This window comes from Gouania willdenowi, chromosome 19 (assembly GCF_900634775.1).
Source record: "Gouania willdenowi chromosome 19, fGouWil2.1, whole genome shotgun sequence".
Lineage (NCBI taxonomy): Eukaryota > Metazoa > Chordata > Actinopteri > Blenniiformes > Gobiesocidae > Gouania > Gouania willdenowi.
This window is the reverse complement of record NC_041062.1, coordinates 22,480,712-22,507,689: the sequence shown is the minus strand read 5'-3', so window position 1 is coordinate 22,507,689 and position 26,978 is coordinate 22,480,712. Positions and strand designations below refer to the sequence as shown.

At 38.2% G+C, this 26,978-nt stretch overlaps 1 protein-coding gene across 1 annotated transcript in view; it reads left to right on the top strand.

The window, feature by feature from the left end:
- Positions 1-26,978, top strand: part of ccdc57 (coiled-coil domain containing 57) — a 74,861-nt gene that overhangs the window by 37,524 nt on the left and 10,359 nt on the right. The window contains exons 8-13 of the mRNA XM_028476943.1: positions 1,315-1,473; positions 1,673-1,835; positions 2,848-2,940; positions 23,567-23,738; positions 23,844-23,926; positions 24,691-24,910. Of these exons, the coding sequence (XP_028332744.1) occupies positions 1,315-1,473; positions 1,673-1,835; positions 2,848-2,940; positions 23,567-23,738; positions 23,844-23,926; positions 24,691-24,910 (890 nt within the window). The remainder of the gene's footprint in view (positions 1-1,314; positions 1,474-1,672; positions 1,836-2,847; positions 2,941-23,566; positions 23,739-23,843; positions 23,927-24,690; positions 24,911-26,978) is intronic.

Sequence of the window (26,978 nt, the reverse complement as noted above, 5' to 3'; positions counted from 1 at the left end):
CAGAGATCGTGAACGTGCATTGACTTCAGTCAAGCAGCTAATCGTAACACCTTAAAACAGCTCATGGAGCACTGTTTGTAAAATGATCTCTGATTTGGTGCAACGTCCCGCTTCAGGATTTCCCATGGCAATATCGGCTCTACACGGTTCCGCACTCCTCACTTTCGGGACTCGATACTGTTTTTCCAGAGCGTTTTCATTGAGCACCAACCTGACACGCAAAACGGCCAGACTCCATGGATTGTAGTTTTTTGCTGACAACCTCAGCAGGTCGCCAACCCAAATCAATGGTGGCCAAATGCTTCCTCTCTGTGCGTGAGTTGATGACTCTATGGTGTAATGATTTTCAGAACCGATCAGTGTCTGCTTTGAGCCTACGTCACATTTTCAGACCAAGACTGCTTTTTTTGGAACAAAAAACAAAAAAAAGCAGCACCAGGTATCATGGAAGAGGTACTTTTCCCCAGTGGAAATGGGAAAAAGGAGAGTAGAACCAATGCCGCCAGTGGAAACGTGACTTAAAACTCTTATACAGGGCCAAGAGAAGCTGCAAAATTACATTTTCCATTTGTCCATCCACTCTTTTTATTATATCCACGTCTTCTAAGGCTCTTATTAAATAAATAGTCTCGGCTCGAGTCCAGGCGGCCATCTTGGATTATGATATCACCGTTATTGCGACAGGACGAGCATGCACAAAACGACCGGAATTAATTTAATTTAATTTAAAGCTGAATTAAGCGTTTACAAGATCGAGAAATTATTTAATTCGTAATTAAAATTGGAATAAACCAGCCACCTAATTCTGAGTTTAATTTGGAATTACAATTTTCATTGAAGTGTTTACAAGGTCAGTTTAAAGAGGATTTCACTTTTATTCTGAATTTAAGGGTAATTAAAGCTCTTACGTATACATGCCACTGTCCTCTCAGAACTCTTTGAATTATGATATGCTCAAAGGTGATTATGGATTTTTGACCAAATGAAGCCAAAAATTACATACTGCAGCTTTAAGGTAGCAGGCTTGTAATCGGAGGGTCACTGGTCTCAATCTCATTTGGGCCATCATTGTGGGATGTTGTCCATCGACTTTAACTTCTCCTCAAGAGCTACACCATGGCAGCCCACTGCTCCTCAGGGATTTGAATAAATGCAGAGAACAAATTTCATGCATGTAGCTCTGCGTACAACTAGACAATAACAGTGATCTATCAATCACCCTTGCTTAGTGTGTATTTAATGTAGACAGTGACATTTATGAAATATCCCAAATCTACCAGATAAAGCAGTCCTTGTCGTCTACATGCTTTTAAGGCTTTTCACAGCGCTAGAAGAAACTCGGAACAACTGGGACCAGTATGTCACAGAGACGTCTCGTGAGATAGTTGAGAAAAACACAGAAGTGATCATGCTTCAGAAAAGAGCAGCAAAGCTAAGCACTGACGTGGAGAGGAGCAGAGAACAGATGGAGAGGTGAGGTGCCCAAAGTAACACTTTCTAAGATTTCAGTGAAAAAATCTCTTGATGCCATTTATTGTTTGTGTGCACATTTATGAAACTTGTGCGTTTCTGTCAGTATGGGCGATGACCCAAACGGGATGTGCTCTTATTGACATCTTCACAACTTTTTCATTCTGTGTTTTATTCAGGGCTGCTTTGTTTTTGCCCTCAGGTATAAAGAACAACTGAATGCTGGTTTGAGGAGAGAAATCAACTTGGAGCAGATGAAAGTCCAACTAGAGTTGGATTGGCAGAGTCGCTTTGAAGACTTAAAATCTGATCATTTCCTAAACAATGAGCAGCTAATAGAGGCCTTGAGCCAGGCCAGAGACCAGGTCAGCCAAACACAATTCCACTCATAGCTTCCCACAGTAGCTGGAGTTAACAACCACACACAGTTTGTTTGAAGTAAACATAAAGAGGTTTATCATCCTTAATTTAGTCCTCTAGTCTTAGTCCTTGAACCAAAGTCTGATTACAAACTTGTAAATTCAACTTTAAAGTCTGAGATAATTGAAAATGATCAAATAATTGATTTATGCTGAAGTATCTTGGTTTGTATAACACTAGTGCAGTGCCAGTAGGAAGTATGTCTTGCAATAAAAAAATGGGAGGTTAAGTAGCTTTTTTATGGATGGTTTACATGGGAGCTTTAATTCCTCTTTAATTCAGAATGAAAGTAAAATTCTCTTTGAACTGACCTTGTAAACACTCAATTCCTAATGCAAATTTAATTCAGACTTACACATCATGAGTTACCATGACTACCTATCAACATTGAGCTGTTTTAAATTATCCTGAGTTACCATGACTACCTGTCAACATTGAGCTGTTCTGCAAAGCTGCATTTAAGACAATTTTATGAAATAATTTATGAACGGTATCATGGTAGTCCAAACAAATTTGATGTTGCACACCCTTGAACCAAGCACTCTCAGGTCAATCTGAGCCTGATTCGCAGAGAAGTTTGAGGAACAGACACACACAAACACGCAGACAAAGGTCCATTGCTTTATAGATAGAAGATAGACAGATAGATAGATGTTATGGTTTCATTTATTCAGACAACTGTTCCTTAGGAAATCCACTTTGATCTTCTGAAATGTCTCAACTGACAACTGGTAGTCTTCATCAGAGGCATCTACTTATTGCTTTGATGTTTCCTTTGAAGGTTTCTTGACTTCCTCGTAGTAATTCCAACAAAAAAAAACAGTCAGTTGAAATATGTCAGGAGATCAAAGTTAATTTCTTAAGGAACAGTTGTCTGAGTAAATGAAACCTTAATATATTTTTAAAAAAGAAGCCAAAAAGAATCTTGCTGGAGTCTTGTTTTATTTCCACTTCTAGGCTGAAGCAGAGCTCAGGGTGAAAGAACAGGAAGTGAAGGAGCTGACCATCATGTTTCGGTCTGTTCAGGCAGAGAGAGATCAGGCTGTACAGGTAAGAACACATTAGTTATCCTGCTTTACCGACTCTTCAAAAACAACTGGGTGGCTCGTACAAGACGTTTGGTTTCTGTTGAGTTCATGACTTGAACTATTACAGTTCTAAGATGTGTGCACACTTATTTTTACAAGTTTAAAAAAAAAAGAATAGTCACTATTTTGACCTTTTTCAATACATTTCTTACCTAGGTTGTTGAAATTTTGTTGCGATGGGAGGGTTTTCATTCTTTGAAGCAGGAACAATAGAAAAAGTCTGACTTCAAGGGTGTGGTGGTGTTCTGTACACAGAAACAGAGGAAGTACACCAACTGTTTGACTGTGGACTTGTCAATGTCTGAGGCAGTCTCTCACTGAACTGTGTCTGAATTTGGCTCCATCTTTCTGCATCCAGATACATGTACACGTCCTCTACGCCTGTTCATGTTCTGGTTCACTTGTGTTGTTCTTTGGCTTCCTTAAAATGAGACGATGCACTTTATTGTGCAAAATATTTAGGTGGATGAAAAAAAAGATTACAAATCGAGTGAGATATCATAAAAAACTTTTAAAATGAACGAGGAAAGATTGTGAATTTAAAACAATAGTTGATTACTTTTTGTACAGAAGAGGATTAGGGAAATAGGGCTATGTGCAGTAATATTAACACTTTAACTATAAACAAATCTATTAATGCTAACCATGTGCAATAGGGCTAGTGCAATAATATTAACACGTTAACTAACAACCAACAAGGCCACGGGTGGTGTGCAATGATTTTAGCACCAACCAACCAGGCTAAGGGCGAGGTGCAATTTCTTATTTATGACAAACTTTTGGCACTAAAGCACATTATTTTCTTCCTTATGTACTTTAGCTGCAATGCTTGCTTTATTTCTGGTCTGTCCTAAACTAAATGTTGTTATATTTGAGTCTTTGTATTTGATTATACTGTCCGTTATGTCTGATTTTACAGCTGTTTATTTTTTGTCTTAAATGTTCTTTCTGTTGTACACAACAAATTGCCGGGGACTACAGATGGAAATTGCCTGTGGCTACAATTTGGTACATTTACATATTTGTCCATTAATGTACATTGTACATTGTCCCTTGTCACAAATAAATAAATGAAATAAAAGTAATTGAAATTTAATGTTGAGATTAAAGTTCAAAAGATGAGATTAAAGTTAAAATTTCTAATCATACTAATAGTATATAGTAGACAGTATATACTCATTGTGTGTGTAATGTATAGTATTGTAATGACGAGCCTCCAGCCGTAATCCAAGTTTTGTAGTCTTTAATGAAGCACGTTGAAACCCGACTACTGTGGGCCGTAGTCGACGCCAAAATCAAACAGAACACAGCCACCAGGTACCGTCTTACTCTGTAAAAACTCAAAGCCGACTGGACACGATTTTACACTCTTTTTCCCCGCCTACACACCTCCTCCCCCCAGCCTCCCAGCCAATCACCACTTAGAACACCCGTAAAACAAAGATACACATTGGTAGGGAAAGCTGCACGTAACGATGGTGCCTTCAAAGCCATGGGACATCTCAACATTAGTGAATTATTGAATACACAACAAGTAGAACAACATAAACATAGGACCCAGTCGTTACAGTATGTTATTATGCGATTTCAAACACAGCCTTTGTATATCAATTTTATTTTCGAAATTTCAACTTTACTCTTGGCTGATTAAAGCTACAAAGCAAAATTTTAGAGTGTTGCAGGGAGGCACTCATCGGTTTATTAATTGTAATAATAATAATAATAATAATAATAAATTTTATTTGTAATGCACTTTACATTTGATACCAAATCTCAAAGTGCTATAGGATTTAAGTACAACAGTACAACACAACATATATTAAAAGACAGGACTAAAAACAAGCGTTTGCTGTTATAAAGAGACAGGACTAAAAGATGCATTAACTGTTAAAATCGACAAGTTTATCATCCGTTCTCGCTCCAGCACTCCGAAGTAATCTCTGAACTTAAGGATATGACTACACAAAAGTTTTATTGGCCTCTTATCTTTTATGACTAATACAATCACATCACAACACATACTACCAAAAAGGGGGTTTGGAATTGCACATATTAACATTAATAGTCTTAGGAACAAAATCAGTGAGGTCACTTATTTGTTGTGTAAATACAAACTACAAATACTTGCTATTTCAGAAACTCACCAGAGGGGTATTCCATAAAGTAGGTTATGTTCAAACTCTGAGTATGTTCAGGCTTAAATGAGGGAAACTCTGAGTATCTCATTCCTAAACGCGAGGTACCTATGTTCTTCTCTGATTATGTTACCATGGCAACATTGTCCGTGAACTAAACCTGGTCGCTGGCAGGTTTTATCAAAGAAACCCTGGGTTTCTACCTGGCTCCGCCCACCTGAACACTGTTTCTGAACACTTTAATAAACCTTAACACTCTTCTCTGAAACACATTAGTAACATCACACACCACAGACGTGTTCACATCATTACTAATGTTGTGTTGCTTTACGTTTTTTGTTTTTTTTTGTTCAAACGGTAGTTTTCTTTATAACATTGTGGATGCAGATCAATAAGTGAAAGACACTGAGAGGTTGATCTGCATTAAAACATCTACTGACGTCTGTAGTAAAGTTCACTGAATACAAACTTTGTGCAGCCATCCTATGCTGCTGACACGTCTCCTCAGACACATTTTATTCATATTATTCACCGCTCGTCACGTCACTGAAGCAATAAAGTGATAAAGCGACCAATAAGTGTGACTAATTACGGGTGATTTAAGCCACTATAATCACTGAAGACAGAACGCACCTTTGGAACAGACTCATATTCCTCAAACACCGGCTTATTTCACCCATTACGGTGAATAAATCACTATTTTCTGGGTGGTTGCCATGGCAGCTCGACTCATCTTCGATCCATTGATGATGGCTTTTTAATCGTGCGCGTGCACGTCAGTAACCCAAGGTTTACATACTCAGGGTTGATTGACCCACTTCATACCAGCTGTAATGGAATCCGATACCCAGAGTTTCCCATCGTGGGGTATGTTGACCCAGAGTTTATGAATAGACTCAGAGTTTGTTTACCCTTGTTACGGCAGAATTTACGGTTGACCTCATTTGAGACATGATTCATTGCTCTGGTTGAATAATGGAATCCAGGAGAAGCATTGATGATTTTATAGAAAAGATTTATTAAGACTAAGACTAAGTAAAAAAAAAAAGAGTACAAAATTATGTCCGTCCGGCCAGACGTTCGATGACAGAGTGAGACAGTTCTGATCCAATACGTATATTCCCCTCAGTCCCCCTCCCTCCTCCCCCCAGGAGATAGAGATACAGAGAGAGGGAGGAGGTGAGGACAGAGGGAGCTAAAAGGAAAGACAGTTTGTTCTTTTGGGTCTAAACAACCAGTCCTGTATCTGTCGGTTGTCATAGAGACGGAGGAGTGTGCGTTTGTGTTTGTGTGTGTGAATGAATGGATGTGTATGGCGTGTGTGTGTGACATGTGAGTGCGCACACAGAGAGTGCCTACGCACCTGTCCTTGGGAATGTTTTGGGGACTATGTGAGTGTGTGTGTAAGCATATCATGTGCTTTGGACAAGGCAGTCTGACCCAGAGTGAAGACAAGTTAAAGTTGAAGACATGAGAAATCACACAATGAAAAGTTACACCCCAAGGCTTAAGGATTAAAATATAAGTAATTATATTATTAAGCATAACTAATTATTCTGCCCCAACAATCCACTCTTTTTGGACAAAGTCCAACACAAAAAAGCGAAATTAGTTAGTAAGTTGTTTAACTTTAGCACAGCCCAAAACACATAAAACATTAATCAAAATTAGTGTAATTCTAGCGCAACCTCATGGTCCGTAGGACAAATGATATTGACACCGTTATAACACTATGGATATAAGCATTATTTTTTTCAGGGGACACTGCACAATAAAATCAAATATCCTTAGCAACTAACATCATTGGTGATCAATGAATGTGGAATATATATCACTAGTAGCAAAAACACACATGGTATAAATGTCAGCACATCACAGCAACAAAAACATATGTAGGTGTCATCAGTAAGCAGAGTCATCATCTGAGACATCAAAAACACTCATCATAAACACTTCAGGCTGGGCTTCCGGCGGCGGAAGGGTTATAGGACGTGGCGGTCTTTGTTCATGGCGTCAAACGCCTCTTTTGGCCACGGTCTGTAGGTCTAGGACCATTCTACTTTGTGGGACCATTAAGCGTATATTCGTGATTTCCCCCAGAGAGGCCAGTAAGGGCCAAAAATGACGCGTTAACAAAGGACTTAAACCTGTATTCTAAGGTTTCGACGCGCAGCCGTACCCCAGATCGTCGTGTGGATGAAAGCTATTAGTCCCGGGTGTATGAATGTGGGCACATGTGTGCGAATTATGTGCGGTGTCGCATTCAGGACTAAGTAAAATTGAAATTATGACCGGGAATCTGGCCTAGTTTGCGAGTTCCGTTTCTGGCGAAACAGAAGGGAAAAAAGTGTGGATCGCGTGTAATCTACATACATAGCGGAAGATGTGTCATCGCGTAGTGTAGTCAGTTTTTTTTACTGGCGGTTTAGAACAACGGTTGGGGTCCCCCATGCCGAAATTAGAGCGAGACAAATAACAAAAGGAGTCGGAAGCATCCATTGGTATCGGTTAAGCGGGGGTGTGTTGATGACACAGGCATGTAAGAACAAAAACAGTTGGATAGGCCCCCTCCTTTTAGCTTGATAGTGCGCGTATCGGTACCAGGTGTTCGTGAACATTGGTCGCAGCTAAAGTGTTGTGGAGGACGATGTCGTTTATCCAACGTTTATTTCTGCTTGCATTCGTCACCCTGTAAAAAGAAGCATTCATTAGGAACAACACTTGTATTCATTGGTTCAAGTCCAGTGTCCTCGATTGTCCCCCTGGAGGCCAGGAGCCAGAGGAGTACTGGAACCGCGGACAGGACCATCGCCCCAATCGATGACCAGAACACGAGTGACATGAAACGACAGAATAATGGCATAATTCCAGCCTGCTCCTGGGGCATAAACAGAGGGGCTCGTGACCTCTTCATCACAGCGGGAAAATGCTTGTGATCTCCCACGATGTCCTCAAGGTTGGATTTCAAAGGTTTCAACAGACCATATGCCCCGTTAGAAAGATTAGCTTGTAACCCCGGGGACTTTTCTTCTGCCCTTCGTTGCAACTTTCAGGGCACACAAAGGCTCCTCAAAACACTGCTCCTAATCCAGAAAAGAGGAAACGCTCCTTACTGCGGTTCCACGATCAGTGGTGATGTTGGTACTTCCTCCGTTGGACCAGTCGCCTCAAGATCAGGGTCGACTGGTGTTGGCACCTTCCTGCAGTGTGATGCGTGAATCCACGTGGCTCGCTCTGCGACCTTCACAGCCGTGTGGGTCGTTCGTTTCCGGTCGGCGTTGTAGATGATTGGTTGTTGTCTGTGGAAGGGTAGTCTCCACACACCTGGCAACCTCTCTTGGGATCGGAAGGTACCTGAACAGAAGAGGGGGAAAAACACCAAAACAAAACTCTTGGGATTGGCTGGTACCTGAACACAGGCGCGATCCCACTACTGAGGCTTTAGCTGGTACCTGGACAGAAAAAAAAGGGGTGGGGGGGAAAAACACTCACCCAAAATAAAATAAAACAAAATAAAATAAAATAAAATAAAACGAAATGAAATAAAATAAAATAAAATAAAATAAAATAAAATAAAATAAAATAGAATAGAATAGAATAGAATAGAATAGAATAGAATAAAATAGAATAGAATAGAATAGAATAGAATAGAATAAAAGTTTAGGGGTGTTAGGTTTAGTTAACTAACTAAATGAATAGTTAGTATGGCCAGGAAGGCAGAGACAGGTCAGAGGTCAGGATCTGAGAGCTTTTCAGATCCTAAAAGGTGCTGCTGCACAATCACACAATGGTTAGGTGTGGGTTAGTGAGCTTTTAGCCATGCTAGCTCTGTAGCCCATTCGCACGCGAGTGGGAAAATATGAGGCTGAAAGAAAAGCAGGAAGTATTCATTTGATTTTCTTTTCCTGGAGTAAGAAGAAGCATAGCTGGAGTTGCAGTGATTATCTGTGGTACATCTACTTACCTGGTGAGAAGCAATTTGAGAACCACTGTTTACAAGGACATGCAAGTCGGACGGAGAAGGACATGCAAGTCAGACGGAGAAGTGTGGAGTGTGATTACATGTCTTCTCAAGATGAATACATACAATTGGGAGACATGGAGATGTGAGAAAGCTAACTGAGTTTAACCAAATAAATAAATAATGTTATTTATTTATTTAAATTGTTTGTTTATTTTCTTTGCTATCTCTTATTTGTGAAGGAGAAATCTTATTCTATCCTTTATTTATTCTGAATAATGTTAACACTCCACACCTAATTACATAGCCTAATTCTTTTATAGAGCTGAATTTGTCAGTTCATTTATTTCATTATTTTCCCTCATAATTATTATTTGAGATGTAATTTACTTAATTTTGAAGGTCAATTGGTGGCAAAAGTGTCTCCTATTCTGTGTCTGAACCAGAGTTTAGCGAGATTATTGGCCCTTTAAGGTTAGACAGAATTAAAGTTAAGTTGAGTCGAACAATCATATTGTCTTTTGCTCTCTGTATTTATCCCATTCGTAGGGGTGACGAGCCCCAGCACGGTTTGGAGAGCTTCCTTAAATGCTTGGAAGTTACTTAACTTTAAACTATCTCTTATTTCAATCAATTATCAAGAATTTCAGGAGGACCCTTTTTTAAATCTCAGGCGACCCAGATTGGGCCACCAACCCAATGTTGAGAACACTTAATTTTTCCCTTAAACGTGTCTAAACCCAGTGAAGGTGTTTTATGGTCTTGCACGCTAAGTGCTGTTGGAACAAGAAGAAAATGGTTGGAGGGTTTTGGGGTATATTATTTTCCTATGATAAAATATAAATCAAAAATCAGAGGGACGTTGGCCCCTCCCTTCCCTTTTTTTACATAAGAATACATTTGGATTCTTAAAACCATATGATAAATATCATTGGAAAATCACTTATCTGATCATTTTGGATGTGTCTCCGTTTTCCTCTCTCTTGTGTCCGCCTGCCTTTGTGCCCTCCAACCTCCTCGACCTCCTTCTCCTCAGCCATAAAGGTCAAAGCCAGGGTCAACTGTACGCTCCTTTTGGAAATTTGAAGATCTGTCCCCACTTTTGCAGTTGGATTGGAAGTCTCTGTAGTCTCTGGAATAGATATTATGTTAGAACATCCACAATATGTCATATTGTCACGTGTCTATTTCAATCTATTTCCCCTTTGCTTCCCAGTTACAGTTATGGACAATACTTCCCTTTAATTCTCATCCTTCATCATAAGAAGCAGTGACCAGGCATGGCGGCTGGAGGAGACAGGATCGGAGTCGAAAAGGCGGTGGCATTCTGTTAGGAAACACTCAGAAACAGAAAGAGAGGAAACCATTAAGACTTAACTGGATAATTTAAAATATCTCTTTTCTTTAGTTGGATCTGATTCGTCTCCTTACAGCGACCTGTATTTTGGAAAAAGCTACATAATAACAACAACTAAGACGAAGACGTAGACAAGTGCACACCACAACGAGTATACACATATAACAACAAAAAAACATGGACACTGAACATGTAAGGTCAGTCAAGGTCAAAGCCAGTCATTCCACTGAAAGTGGTATCATATATAAAAAAAACGTCGTTTGGTGTTTTTAAACACCCAGAAAAAAACCCTTTAAAACCTGGTAAACTTTTTAGAAGGCCCAAGGCCTAAAACCATAGTTCTTTTAACAAGCAGCAGTGTTTTCTGAACACCCCACTACATAATTGGCAAAAACAGGGAGAAGATCTAGTGCATCAAAACCCAGGAGGAAAAGAAGGTGAAACAGAGGAACATGTGTAGTCAAACAGCCATTCATCGGTCAATCACTCAATGACACGTCCACGGCACATTCGCACTCACAACGCGGTTCTCTCAGGCATACGTAACGTGTCATCATTCAGTCACTCATGCACCGCACACGTTCATGCCTCAATTTTCACGTCCATGCATTCACAAGGTTTTGCTGCATAGTGTCTAAGTGGAATATAGGTCTCATCTAACCCACCAATGGCGATAGCCAGTCCACCTCGTCTCTCGGGGTCAATGAGCTCTTATTGCCCCCCCATGCTTGGCAACCTTTTAGTGTTAATTAATTGCTTTTTACTGGTATCATCTGATTACTAAGAGGTACGCTCCTTTTTACTTCCGCCTTTGCGGAGTCTTAGATTATCGCCCGTGGTACTGACAGTCTGCTCATCTGCTGATCAGGCAGGAATAGCACAGCCGTGTCTAACTCAACAAACTCAACCGCGGTACCAAACCGCGGGAAATTCACCCGCCGTCCGTCTCCAGAAATGTAAAAAAGAATCTCTGAATCAGCAGGGCTCAACCACCGCTCTTGAAAATAAGAGTTTGGGAGAATAATTCACAACAGTACCAAACTGAAGGAAAACACAACCTCCGGTACCAAACCTGAAGGAAACTCACCCGCCGTCCGTCTCCAAAGAAAAAAGGATCTCTGAATCAGCAGGGCTCAACCACCGCTCTCGAAAATAAGAGTTTGGGAGAATAATTCACAACAGTACCAAACTGAAGGAAAACACAACCTCAGTACCAAACTGAAGGAAAACACATAAACTCAACCTCGGTACCAAACCGAGGGAAGATTTCGCACAACTGTCAGGACTTTTATTGGGCACCTCTAAGATAGAACAGAGCACGCAACCTCTAATAACCCTCACTCTAAGGGAACGTAGAAATTTGTTCAGAACGGTATTCGGTTACCAAGCATGTATCAAATCAGGTGGACTGCTATCCCCCGAAGAGTGCTTTCCCTAGCAAGGTTTATCCTTTTTCTGCACATTAAACCAGGACTTCTTGTTTGAAAAGTAATTGCCTATGTACTCATAGCAACTAATGGGACATTTTTTCTCAGGAAAAATTTGGTACCCCCCCCCATGCTGTCGAGTGGCTTTGGGCCGGCCAGACAGTCCGACGCGGTAAGGGGGAAACGCGCAAAATGAAAACAATGAATGTTGAACTAGGCTGTCTGTCGCAAGCAGCTTCAAAAAGGGTAAGGTACAGATTGTTTACGAGGGTATCGGTCAAAAAAAAATGTCAAAATTTAAACTTGTTGAGGCTGCAGTCCTCAATCTCTGTCTCAATTTTCCTGAAATTGAGTAAAAACAAAAGAGAAAAAGAAGAATCGTTCAGAAATAACAAAGGAGAAAAACGTGTGAGCTCAAAAAAAATCATGGCCAATAAAAATTAAAACTTCAGCTCCAAAAGCTGAGGCAACAGAGGGCTCTTTCTTCAGCGGATGTAACCATATCTTGCATTGTGGGGGGCCTCCCCTCAATCAAGAGAATAAATGAAAGAAAAGCAAACAAAAACAACCTTTTAGTAACACTATTTTCTTCCCCTTTGTTTGTTGTTTTCTCATAAAGGCCAAAGCAGTGTAAATAAATGAGCAACATAATGAATAAAAGCAAAGATAAATGATGGGCACACTTGATCTCATGTGGCAAACAGAAGGGTTCTGTGTGAAGTTCTGGTGGTCCTGTGTTTCTCATAGTTGTGAATGTGGGTGTGTGACTGTATGTCTGGTCTGTCTGCGTGTGAGAGAATAAATGAAAACAAAATAATCTAGTGCACAGTCAGAAGATAGAGGGGTTAGTATTGTGCGAAGGAGAAGCTTGTTGGCTATTTGCTAGTTGTCCCCCTCCATGCCAAAGTTCAAGGCTAAAGTGATTTAGCTCTGTGCGTGCGCGTGCCTGTGCGTGTGCGTGCGCACTACCACCAAAGGCTGTGGTGGACTTCTTGTGGCTTGGTATCCTTGTGGCTTTTGAAACAGTGTCTTTTTGGTGAAGATTTCCAGCAGACGTGTGACCAGTCTGCAGTTGCTGCCCATCATTCAGGCAGTAGTCGTGGCGTTTAACTCGCAACTCATTGGTGGGGGGAGTGTCCACTCCGACGCCCACAGGTTCTCAGTCTTTGATGATGGGGCATTGGCATGCGGCCCATTCATAGACGATGAAGAGTTGACTTGGGACTGAGCGAGTTATTTCAGCATTGCTTTGCTGAATGGGAGTTGAGTCCTTGAGTCCTGAAAGGTCACACACCTTTGATTGTCCATTTCCTTCTGATGCTTGGTCCTTTGAATGATGTTGACATTCCATTAGCGTAAGAGTTGAAGGTGATTTCATTCTTTCATTGAAGATGTCGTTTCTTCAGGGGGCAACCACAAAGCCAACAGAAACTAACAATTTAAATAATAAAAAATGATAATGATGGTAACAGTAATATTAAAATAAAATAAAATGAAATACTGTATTCATCTGTGTGTGTGTGTGTGTGTGTTGCCCATCAAACATGAAATCAAAATAAAATTTAAAATAAAAATAAAAATAGTGTCTGTGTGTAATGGCACTATTCTATCGGCAGGGGAGAAGTGAGAAATCACAATGTTGTGTCACAAGTGTGTAGTGCACTAAACTGGCCAGTGAGGGGCGCCACCTCTCTCTTGGGATGGGTGTGGCGTGTGCGTGCGCCCGTGCGCGTGCCTGTGTGTGTGCTCTCTCTCTCTCCCTTTCTCTCTCTGTACGTGTGTGTGGGTGTGTGTGTGTGTGTGTGTGTGTGTGTGTGTGTGTGTGTGTGTGTGTGTGTGTGTGTGTGTGTGTGTTCACACGTCAAAAAAAAAAAAAAAAAAAAAGAAAAAAACACAGCAGCGACGTGTGTGTGTGTTTGGCTCTCTGTATTTCTCTCCCTTTCTAAAAAGCTGACACTCGTCAAATGAAAGCATTAAAGCCAAGCCAAAGGGAGAAATCTGATTCCACGTTTAAACAAAATAAAAACAAAGATAAAAAAAAGTAAAACTCGCCTGAAAGCATGATCTGAGTTCACATCATACCAAGATTGTATATGCGTATGCATATATTATTTGTTTATTGGGTTGTTCATCTGTTTGATTCACAGAAACACAATTTAGGTTAGATTCGGGGTTTTAATCTATTTTGCTTTCGGTACAGAGGTGAACTCAGATCATGGCACCGCTGGGATGTTTTGGAAACTTTGGTTGCCCGTCTATCTCTGGTCAGGACCTCACAGGCTGTCTGTGGGTGTCCGAACAAAACCAAAGTAAATAATGACCTAAACAAAATATCCGAGCCCGAAGAAAACCAGAGAGAACCTACAGCATTAAAAAGCACAGAACCTCAACCATTTGAGCCCTTCTCATGGCTATTCACTGCGTCAAAACACAGAACAGCTGAGGATCAAAATCAAAGCTCAAAGCTGAAAATCAATACAATGCTTGACTGGTTCCAAAAAAAAATCAACACAGAGCGAATATATATATATGTAAATGAAAATTTACATATATATATATATTTATAAAGGCAGCTTTACCTTAGTCCGAATTGGTGTTTGAGGTTCAACCGATGGTTCGTGATCCAGTCTCTGTCCGAGGGGTGGACAGAAGATGGTCCTGTTCGTGATCGCCAATTGTTACGGCAGAATTTACGGTTGACCTCATTTGAGACATGATTCATTGCTCTGGTTGAATAATGGAATCCAGGAGAAGCATTGATGATTTTATAGAAAAGATTTATTAAGACTAAGACTAAGTAAAAAAAAAAGAGTACAAAATTATGTCCGTCCGGCCAGACGTTCGATGACAGAGTGAGACAGTTCTGATCCAATACGTATATTCCCCTCAGTCCCCCTCCCTCCTCCCCCCAGGAGATAGAGATACAGAGAGAGGGAGGAGGTGAGGACAGAGGGAGCTAAAAGGAAAGACAGTTTGTTCTTTTGGGTCTAAACAACCAGTCCTGTATCTGTCGGTTGTCATAGAGACGGAGGAGTGTGCGTTTGTGTTTGTGTGTGTGAATGAATGGATGTGTATGGCGTGTGTGTGTGACATGTGAGTGCGCACACAGAGAGTGCCTACGCACCTGTCCTTGGGAATGTTTTGGGGACTATGTGAGTGTGTGTGTAAGCATATCATGTGCTTTGGACAAGGCAGTCTGACCCAGAGTGAAGACAAGTTAAAGTTGAAGACATGAGAAATCACACAATGAAAAGTTACACCCCAAGGCTTAAGGATTAAAATATAAGTAATTATATTATTAAGCATAACTAATTATTCTGCCCCAACACCCTCCTTTATGGAACACCCCTCTGGACTCTTCTTTTGATGATACTGAGCTATATATTGAGGGTTATAACATTTACAGAAATGATAGAAACAGATTTGGTGGTGGAGATGCTTTCTATATTTCAGATCATTTACCAACACAAATCAGAACTGATATGATGGGATTTAATATTGAAATACTATGGTTGCAAGTTCATTTACCTCACCGCAATCCAATTCTGCTCGGTTGTTGTTAACGACCACCAAATGCCAACTGTGAATATTTGGATACAATCTGTGAAATGTTAGATAACAATACTGCTGTGGGTCAGGATATTTACTTTATGGGTGATTTTAACATTGACTGGTTCGCTCAAAACTGTCATTTTTAAAATACATTGTTTACTGCCACTACTACATGTGGATTCACAGGTTATTAATGAACCATCAATAATAATTGTTAAGAATAACAGTCTTAGAACTTCAACATGTATTGATCACATTTTCACCAACTGCAGCAAAGCAGTTTCTGTTCCCATTAGCTGCAGTGATCATAATCTGATCATAATTGTAATTGCCACTATGGTGTTTAGACCTGGACCCACAGTAATATTTAAAAGGTCATACAAAATGTTTAATAATGAGAAATTTGTTGATGATGTGAAAGCCATTCCTTGGGCTGAGGTATTATCTACTCACAATCCTATAATTGCACTTTCAAGATTTAATAACTTATTCCTGCCTTTGGTTGAAAGTCATGCTACGCTGAAGAAATTTACGGTCAAAAATAAAATCACACCCTGGTTAGATGACGATATTAAAGACTCTATAAAAGAGATCAGATGAAAAAGACGGCAATTAAGACAGGAGAGAAATCTGACTGGGACCTCTATCGTAATGAGGAACTCCGTCACCAAACTTAATAAAACGAAAAAGAAAATCTATTTTGAAGATCGAGTTCAGAAGGCAGGAAATGATAGTAAAAAACTATGGAATGTTTTAAATCAGCTGACAGGTAAGAATAACAAAATGAATCCGTCCTTTCTTAAGTTAGATAATACATTTATAACAAAGCCTGTAGACATTGCTAATTATATCAATGATTATTTTATAAGCAAACTAGATAAACTAAGAGAAAATATGCCTAATCTAAGTAATATCTAATCTTATTTATTCATAAAAAACAAAACTATGAAAAATAAAAATATCAGGTTCAAATTAGATAAAGTAAGTACTAATAAGGTAAAAGAATACCTGAAATCCTGTAAAGAAAAACCCCCGGGTGTTGATGGCCTTGACAGTGGGCTTCTCAAACTAGCAGCAGACTTTATTGCTCCTGTTTTAGCCCATATAATAAACCTCAGTTTTACATGTACATGTCCACAAGCATGGAAACAGGTAACAAATACCAAAATTATTCCATTAACAAAAAAAAAGAAACTTCCATTCGCAACTTCAAATAGTCGACCCATAAGTATTCTACCTGTTAGGAAAAATTATAGTCTATTGTGTATGAACAAATCAATAACTATTTTTCTTCTAACAACCCAATCAGACTTTCAACATGCTTACAGAAAGAGTCACTCCACCACCACAGCGCTGACTCACATGTCTGATGATTGGCTTAGAGAGATTGAAAAACAGAATATAGTTGGTACTGTGTTTTTTTATTTCTCTGCTGCTTTTGATATCATTGACCATGACTTGTTGTGGTTTTACAGTTATCTATCCAACAGAATGCAGACAGTGTTTTTTAATGGCAGCTTTTCTAGCATCAGAAACGTAACATGTGGAGTGCCACAAGGGAGTTGCCTTGGTTCATTATTGTTCACAGTTTTCACAAATGATTTACCATATAATATAGATGAAGTTAATGTAGTGATGTATGCTGATGATTCCACCATATACACATCAGCACACACACACATGGAATTAGAAAGTGTTTTAAATACTGGACTACAAAATGTAGTTGACTGGGTAACATCAAATAAGTTAGTGTTAAATACAGCAAAGACAAACTGTATGATTATTGGCTCCAGTTGTGCTATTTAGAAAAATCCTGTATTAAACATTCAAATTAATGACATTACAATAAATCAAATACATGAGACCAAGCTACTGGGTGTAACGGTAGACTCAAAATTATTATGGAAAAAACATATAGATAGTATTATTGCAAAAATGGGTAGGGGTATATCTATTATGAGAAGACATGAGGTATTTAAGGTGTAGAACAATGAATTCGGCTGTCAAAGCATTAATATTATCACACCTTGACTACTGCCCAGCAGTTTGGTCAAATGTCACTGGAGAAATGATGACTTATGCAAAATAAAGCTGCTCGTACAGCACTTAAATGCAACTACAGGACAAATATCATCACAATGCATAAAAATCTTAACTGGTTATTTGTCAAAGACAGACTTTTGTATTCACTAATCATTTTCACCAGAAATATTGTTGTCACTAGGTCACCTTTTATTTTGTTCAGGAGTCTTTCTTTTAGCACGGATAATCATGATATATAACCAGACATGCAGTAATGGGTCATTTTTAGGGGTATTAAAGAATGGAACTTACTGCCTGGTCACATCAAACTCACTTTTAATATGGATAAGTTCAAAAGACTTAAACTGCATCTGTTGGGTTGAGGGGTGGTCTGGGTTTGGTTTGTGTGTATATAGTGGGGTTGTTAACATCTGTGTACCCTGTGTTTGTGTGGCCTATTTGGTTCTTCAGATGTGTGCAGACTTGTAGGGTGAGGTGGTTGGGGTTGGTTGGTCGGTTGGTTGAGAGGGAAGTAACGGTAATGAGAATAACATTGATTGTGTTTTTGTTTGTTTTTTGTTTTACTTTGTTTTATATTGTTTTTCAGTTTTTGTTTGCTTGAAGTGTGATTTATTTATTTTTATTTTTTTTGTCTGTACAATGTTTTTTGGTGGACCCCAGGAAGAGTAATGGGTATGCTTATAAATAAACAAATAAATAAAATAAGCTTGCGTAAAAAGGTGATATTTAAGTCTTTTCTTAATAGCGTCCACCGTTTGTGGGGCCCTGAGGTGGTCTGGGAGGGCGTTCCACAGGCGGGGGCGGCGGCTTCAAGGGCCCTGTCGCCCATTGTTTTGAGCCGTGTCCTGGGCGTGACCGGGTCCTAGTTGAGGTGTGAGGTGTGAGAAGTTCAGTGCTGTAAGTGGGGGCTGCACCCCGCAGACAGTGATGGGTGTGCAGGAGGATCTTATATTCTATGTGGGACTGAATGGGGAGCCTGTGCAGTGTATGGAGGATGGGAGTGATGTGCTTGTGTTTTCACACCTCATCAGGACCCTGGTAACACTGTTCTGCACATACTGGAGCTTTTAGAGGCTCCTGCCAGGGATCCCGATGAGGAGTGTGTTAAAGTAGTCCAGCCTGGAGGAGACAAAGGCGTGGACGAGCTTCTCTGAAACATGAAGGGAGAGGGAGGGGCGCAGTTTGGAAATATTACAGAGGTGAAAAAATGTAGTTTTGCAGATGGAGGTGACATGACTGTCGAAGGAAAGGTGGGGGTCAAATTTAACCCCCAGGTTTGTGACAGAGGGAGAGAGGGGAATGGTGTGTCCAGATAATAAAACAGAGGTGATTGGGGAGGAGCAGAGTTGATGAGGGGTTCCAGTTTGAATGGCTTCTGTTTTTGAACCATTTAGCTGCAGGAAGTTTCAGCTGGTGAAGCTTCTGATTAGGACAGCAGAGTGAAAAAAAATAAAGTTAGAGGTTAGAGGGAAGTGCTACCAAATTTAATAAAGCTATAGATATGTTACATTCTCCTAGTTCTGCAGGGTTTAGTTTCTCTGTGCTAATGTTCTGGTAATATGATGATTTATGGTTTATTGAATGTACGGTATTTTGTTAGCACTAAATAATCTGTTAAATATAAACTCTAAAATGCTACAACAAACCTCCAAGAAACACGAGCTCTGAGATTAAATATATTGAATTGAATTTGAATTTTTATTTCGGCGTCTTCACAAACAAAAAAAGTGCAGAACAAACACTAAATTTTCCAATTCTTCAGCTGAAAGTGTGTAGATTGAAGCAAAGCTTATATATACACTACCTACCCCATCACAACAAAACAACAAGGTTCTCTGCATATTATCACACACAAAAAATACTGAATGTATATCACTATTTTCCCAATATACATTCAATATATATTCTGCACAAGTTGTGTATACAGTTTATACATTCACATCAAAAATATTTACATCACCTCCAGACTCAAGCCCACTGAACGCAGCCCGGGATTAGGAGATGTGTATAGATCTCATCCAGAGGATGACTTTCCCACCTGAAATTGACCAACCTGCACCCAGACATCATCCTCTGGTCCAAGTCCTGCCGTTGCGTCTTCATCGTTGAGCTTACAGTCCCATGGGAACAAGCCATCGATGAAACATTCGAACGGAAGAGGCTGCGGTACGCCAACCTAGCAGCTGAAGCAAGGGGCGGGGCTGGAACGTGAAGGCGTGGCCTGTGGCAATCTTTACTAAATTTCACTACACCCAAGAATACCCAAATTGTCGTGCTGAATATTTAGGGATTTTTAACAACCAGTCCTATCAAGAATCATACATATGAATGTATATGACATGTACATAATATTAATATTATACTATTTCATTTTTATGACACAAATTTCATCAATTAAATTTAGAATGGCAATATATAAATTAATAATAATTAATTTAATAATTATAGTTAATATGGTTGTCTTAATAGAAACCGTAGTTGATAATAGGGCTGGGCGATATATCGAATATACTCGATATATCGCAGCTTGTAGTCTGTGCGGTGTTGAAAATGACCATACCGTTAAACTCGCGGACTTTTTTTTTTTTTTTTTTTTTGAAATGTCATCTTAATGACAACATGCACAAAAGGGCACTATTTGTTTTAAAATATTGTAGTGGCATTATGTACAAAAAGTGCACTTTAATTTTGTGTTTTGAAATGCCATGTGAGTTGCATCCTGCACTAATGTCTTGTTTTGAAATGTCTCTGTGACAATTTTGCACAGAACGTGCACTTTCTGTTGACAATTTTATGTTTGAGCCACTCACTGTTTAATAAATACAGTTATGTCAACTTTGACTTAGTTGTGATATCCCCTTTTTTGCATGAAAGTTTAAAATTGGCATATATTAATGCAGTATGATCAAGAATGTTTTAATGTAGACATATAGAATCATCAGACTGGTGTGATTTTGTGCATCAAAGTGTTAATTCAAGGGTAATGCAAAATATCGAGATATATATCGTGTATCGTGACATGGCCTAAAAATATCGCGGTATTTATAAAAGGCCATATCGCCCAGCCCTAGTTGATAACCTTTAAATACAAGTGCCTGATTTGTTTAAACAACATAACAGGATGGACTTTATGGTCATTTTTCTCAGACTAGTTTGAAGTATTTATTTATTTTATTGATTAATGTATTTGACAGGGACAATGCTGTCAAACATAATGATGAGGTGATGCATATAGAGTTGATAGCTACTGATCATTCTCATTTCCGGTCCCTGGTTGGGCTCTTCCACAACATTGCAGTACAATATAAAATATACAACAATTAAAAATATCATATCATGCAATTCAATAATCCAATATTGCATTTATATGATATGAAACATTCACTAATTCATTCTCCCACACAATATACACACTATTTACAGATGAGTACAGTTTTTTTTTCTTTAACCAGGTTTTAGTTTTGATGGTGCATGTCTTCATGTCTAGGATGGTTTTAATTTCTGATGGCAGTGAGTTCCACAGTTTACAGGAGAATGATCATCTTACAGGAGAAGGGTCATCCTTCCAAAGGATGACTGTGTGAAAGTTGTCCTGCAGAATGGGATTTTACAGTTTTGATTTGAGGAGCTTCTGGTGACTCTGTTACTGTTTCATCTTTCAATGAATCGACTGAGTGGCTCAGCTGCTACATTGTTTATGCACTTGAAAATTCATTGGAGAAAACAAGTGATTAAAGCTTTCAAAGCTTAGTGATTACAGTAACAGTACTTTGATGTGTGAAAAGGTCATAGCATGCATTCCTGATGAGGAATGTTTAACGCACTCTAAATCACTTTGTTTTTTAGGGTTTGGCTTTTATACTTTGTTCCAGTGGAAGGATTGTGAAATTATTTTTATATAAGTCTTTAACAATCTTATAACATCTCAGGCAATTTGAGGGGGGCTACTGAAGCACAAACTACTGTTAATGAATAGTATATCATTCACCTACACTAAGTCTCTCACATCCTTTTTCCTTTACCTTTATTTAACCAGGAAAGTCTCATTGAGATTAATAATCTCTTTTTCAGGAGAGTCCAGTAAGCATTTAGGTCTAGGGGACTTGCTCAAGGTACCACAGTGGATTTGAACCTGCAACCCTCCGGTTACAAGCCCACTTCTGTAACATATAGGCCACTGCCCTAAAGCTTAATCTTGATGTCTTTATGTGTTTGTTGGAGATGTGCTCTTGTATTAATATGCACCTTGAGATTAAAAGTGTCAGTCAATGCAGTTTATCATCAAATATCTTTTATTTGCTCTTTGTTTGCAAACTGGAAATTTCAAAAGTGCAGATAGTCAAAAAAAATTCCAGAACATACCTAAGTATAATATTTATTGAATGATGTCGATCAAAGTGTAATAAATGTATATTGTTGTCATGCTTGTACACCTTCACAAAATAAGAATTAAAAAACTGAACAAAGACTTCAGATAAACAAACGAAAAAGACAATTCAAGAATTAAATGTAACGCTTAATGATCACTTAGAAAATAAAGAGATGTACAAAAATGCTAATTTACTTGCGCAAACAATGCAAAAAAATTCCCTGAAACTATAATTACACATATTAACTACAACTGTAAAATAGAACTTCCAACTAAAGTTACTATCTCAAAATCTCAGCGTACATTTTGAGCAGCAGATGTTCCTGGTGAACGTTGTGTGTCACAGTGTGAGTTTTTACTGAGAATGGTTGATAAGCATCATTTAAAATGTGTCAGTGTCTTGTTTTGTGCAGTAGTTGATGTTAGTTTGTCTTATAACACTCAAAATCCATTGTTCTTATATTTCATGAACTTAAAACAGTGTTTACCACGTAACATATTTTTCCATATTCTGAAGCCATTAGTGTGAATTATAAATGTATCAAACGATACCCTGCGCCTTCAGATGGATATTGTTGTCTTTATTATAATAAATAATTAGTTATTTTAACATAAGGACCTAGATTTGCACCTCATTTTGCCACTTTTTTTTATTGCAAGTCTTGCCTTCATTTTCTCATCTTTAGGAACACTGCCCAACGACGTCCAGAAATAAAAGTGTGCTTTATGATACACATTTTAAATGCAGCTTTGCAGAACAGCTCAATGTTTACAGGTAGTCATGGTAACTCAGGCTAAGATGTAAGCTACTAAAGTAGACCAGCAGATGTCCTCAGTGACCAAAGTGTGTTTCCTGTAATATTGTAAACTTTAATGACTATTCTTCAGTGATATTACTGAATGAAGTTAATAAACACTGCTTGTTTTGTAATATTGTAAATTGATTTACATTCATTTATAATCCTGTGTGAATGAAATGTAAAGATCTTTGTAACTCTAATAAGCTCTATTTAAATCAAGTCCAGTTTAACAATGATTATTTAGTCAGAATTTCCTAAATTTTCCCACAATTTGAACGATTTGGTTGGAAGATATTTGGATAAAATGGCACAGCTAAATCATCACTCTATTGTCAGTTTAATTTATACCAGCATCAACATGTGAGGGACATGTTCATGAAGTACTGATGTGGAAACAGCTCCTCCTAGTGGCTGAACACTGCACTTTCAGTTGAACAGGATTGGAAACAAAAAGTGCGTCATATTATGGTAGATTTGTGTCTTCATTATTCAGTCACAAAAAAAAAAAGTTTTCAATAAAATAATCACTTCATTCAAAAAAAAAACTTTTTCAATAAACTTCAATCAAAAAAAAAATTTTCAATCAAAGAAAAAGTTTAAATGCGAAAAAAAATTTGAGCCCCCCAAAAATTGGATTTGAACACTTTTATTCTCTGGTTGAAAATATTTATTTTTGGTGGAAGTAAACTTTTTTTTAAAAAAAAACACAAATCTTCTTCCATATCAAATGAGATTTTCCAATCCAATAAAAAAATATTTTCTGTGTGATTTAGATCAAATTGAATGATAATATAAATTCACATCTTTCAAGGAAAATTGGTCTAAACTTGACAATGATGTAAGTCTCATATTTTTTTTCTAGAATAATAAAGATAAAGTATCAAAACATAAAACACAATTACAAACTGTGCTAATAATACATTTAAATCCAAATCACTCCACAGAGTTTCACTCCAAAGGTAGATCCTCTGGCATCAGGAGAGATTCAACGTTTGCAGGAGCAGAATAACAGCCTGTGTGCTGCGATTTCCCAGATGAGAGAACAAATACAGAGTTTAACCCTACTACGACATGCCAAGGATGAGGTCATCGCGCCATCAACCGCAGCTCTCAGCTGTATGTAGTGTTGCCTCTCCTACCGTTTACAACTGGTTTTTAGAACATTATGTAATGTACCTGTAATACTTGTGGTTTATGTGTTGTGCAATGTTTTTCCTTCAGGTGAACCTGTTCTAAAGAAGCAGAATGCAGCAACACAAACCTGTGCATGTGACCATTCAGCCTCAGCCAATGCTAAACAAACGGTACCACAACAAAACAGACTTTACCACCTGAATTTTGTCCTCTTTGTCTGTGTTCGTAATTGCATGCTAACATACCATACACTACACACTCAATGAGTATATACTGTGTGATTAGTATGATGACCGTTCCCACTGAAGCATACTTCCAAGTTTCCCAAGATGCATTTAGAACCGACAAGGACAAGAACCTGAATCACACTTGATTTTTCACCTTTGAAAGTTCTGAAAACATTTTAAGTGAGAAAGTGACCAAGTAAAATATCAACATGTGCTCATTTGATCCATAAAACTCGCGGATACACATTTCATGCCGACATTTCGGAGATTTTCAGAGAAACGCCATTGTGCTACTGCCTAAACTTCCTGTTAACTTCAAAACAAGAGCCCTATTTACAAATGCGTTAAAAACTAATAGAAGACAAGAAGCAATGCTTTTGTTTTGAAAAGGGGATGTTTGATTTTTATCTTGTAGCCGGTCCCAGGACAATGTTACATTCCACTCGCAATGCATCGTGTGACGGTTAAGTATTACTAGTGTGCCCACAGTGCATACTTAAAAAATGTATATAGTATACATCCAGGAATTTCTTGCGTACTGAATCTTATCATACTGTCTAATGTGAACACACTACTTACTTACTACTGCTTTTGACGTCAGACTTAGTATGATTAGTACACTAGGATGATATTTCAAACACAGCCTCAGTCTTCATCCACACCAAATACAAAATGGTAAATACTGATTGTTTTTAATGTATTTCCAGGGAACACGGCTATGGCACAACCAGGAAGACGTGTTTTATCTGCAACAGCAGATGGAGTTAAGTGGAATGTCATACCAATGCAGGAAGAGAAATGCTCCTCTCCTGTACAGCAGGCTGAAGCAGGCGGTGTCCTTCATAGTCCGTCTGAGTGCAGAGAAACAGCAGCTGATAGAGATCGTAAATCGCCTCCGATCACAAGCCTCTCCTTGTGACGCGCAAGGTGCAGTGACAGATACACTCATCGTAACACATCAGTGTTAATAAATTAACCTCAACTCTGGAAATTCACGTTATAGCCTTAAAGATAAAGAAGTGTGTAGATCAGTTCTAAGGCTAAACCCGTTGATGTTTTAAAGTTGATTTTGGCAAAACACTGAATCGTACTGTACTTGCTCCAAATTGAATTTTATCTTTTAACCCTCCTGTTATCCTTGTGGTCAATTTGACCCCATTCAATGTTTATCATTCAAAAAATAATTGTTTACTTTATTTTTTTGCTCCGTATTTCATATTTCTTCGGGTACAATTGATTAAGCATAAAATTATAATGATGACATTTTTCAATGTGTTGAACATGCATTGGTGTTCCTCTGGGCTCAATTTGACCCCAAGCTGTTTTATCTGTGTTGAGGAGGAATCTGATTTTGAGGCATTTCATCTGATGAGAATAAGAGTATTGACTCTCCAGCAGAAACAATCCCTTCCAAAAATGGGAAAGACCAACATCAATGAGTCATAAATGTGCAGTACACCCCAAATTAGAAAAGATTTGGATGAAAGATTATCAAGATACACTTACTCTAAAACTGAAAGTTTGACCTGATGGTGGCACTGCAGGAAATGTCATATCATCAGAGCAACCAATAGGGTTCATACTCTTGTGGTCATTAATGTTGTCAGTAAATTTGAGAAGATTTGATTGAAAACTATTCAAGATAAATTAATTCCAATATAAAAGTTTGGTAACAATAGGAAGGTCAAAACAAGACCTTAAACTATTTCTAAAAACTTGATAGACTTTTTTATATATATGTTTTTATATTTTATTACAATTACATTAAAATCAATGTAAATGACGCGATTTCAAGTTGTTTGTCTCAAGTGACGCGTTTTGCGTGATTTGAGCGACTTTTTAAGCGACTTCAAGCGACAACTCTCTTAAAAAATGCTTTTATAGAGATAAAGAATCAATCTTTTTCTGTCAAAGTTCAATTGCAAAATGTGTATCATTTATAACCAAATAATCCACTAAGGCACATTTGAAATGCAGCTGTTTACATTGTAATGATATTTCCTAAACTAAAAAACATCTCCACATCTTTATCACTGCTCTTTTTTTGTTCTTTTTTTAAAGAAAAATAAATTCCACACTGAATCTGTTGCATGAAAAAAAAAAGATGTCTAAGTTCTGTTTTCAGTTTGTCTTATCAGGTCATGAAATTCTTTTACTTTTTTAGTTATCGGGCTGCCATTAATCAGATTGTTGAAATTTATTTTTAAATGATAAAAAAAAAAAAAAAATTGTCAGAGGCGTCTGCTGATCTTGGAAACATCGAAGAAAACATCAAAGTGATGAGCAGACGCCTCTGACTAAGACTAGCAGATGTAAATCGAAACATCTCAGGGGATCAAAGTCAAAATTAAATCTTAACATGTAATTAAAAAAGAAGACAAAAAGAATCTTGCTGGAACCATAATGACATCATATATATATATATATATATATATATATATATATATATATATATATATATATATATATAAAATTTAGTTTTCTACATTATTTAATGTAAAAAACTACATTATTTAACTTCCTCAAATGTCAGTGCTTTTGTCGCCACATTAAATGGGCAAAATGCTCATTTAAATAAAGGCGGTCTGCATCAGTTCTGCTTGTGCACTAATCATTGCTGCAATCTTAGTGAATTCCGCGCAGCAGGTGAGGAAACTGCATCACTAAAGGATGTAGGGAAACAACTGAATTACCACCATTTATTTCAGATCTATGTGAATCCGCCCCTCAGTGTAAAACCCAGACAGTGAACAGTTTGTTTTTATTTTCACAGAAATACGAGATAAATTGGGTCCCTATTAGTTCAATAAGTGATGGGTAGGTTTGTGTTCAAATAAGGACAATTCAGATTTTTTGGGTGATGTTGGCAACCCTACACAACCATTGGCAAAAGGAATTTCTCTCCTAAAATAATATTATTTTATTCATTTTCATTGCATGTCTGTGTACATAATCATTCGATCAGTATTCAAACCTGCAGACACTTTCAGAGACA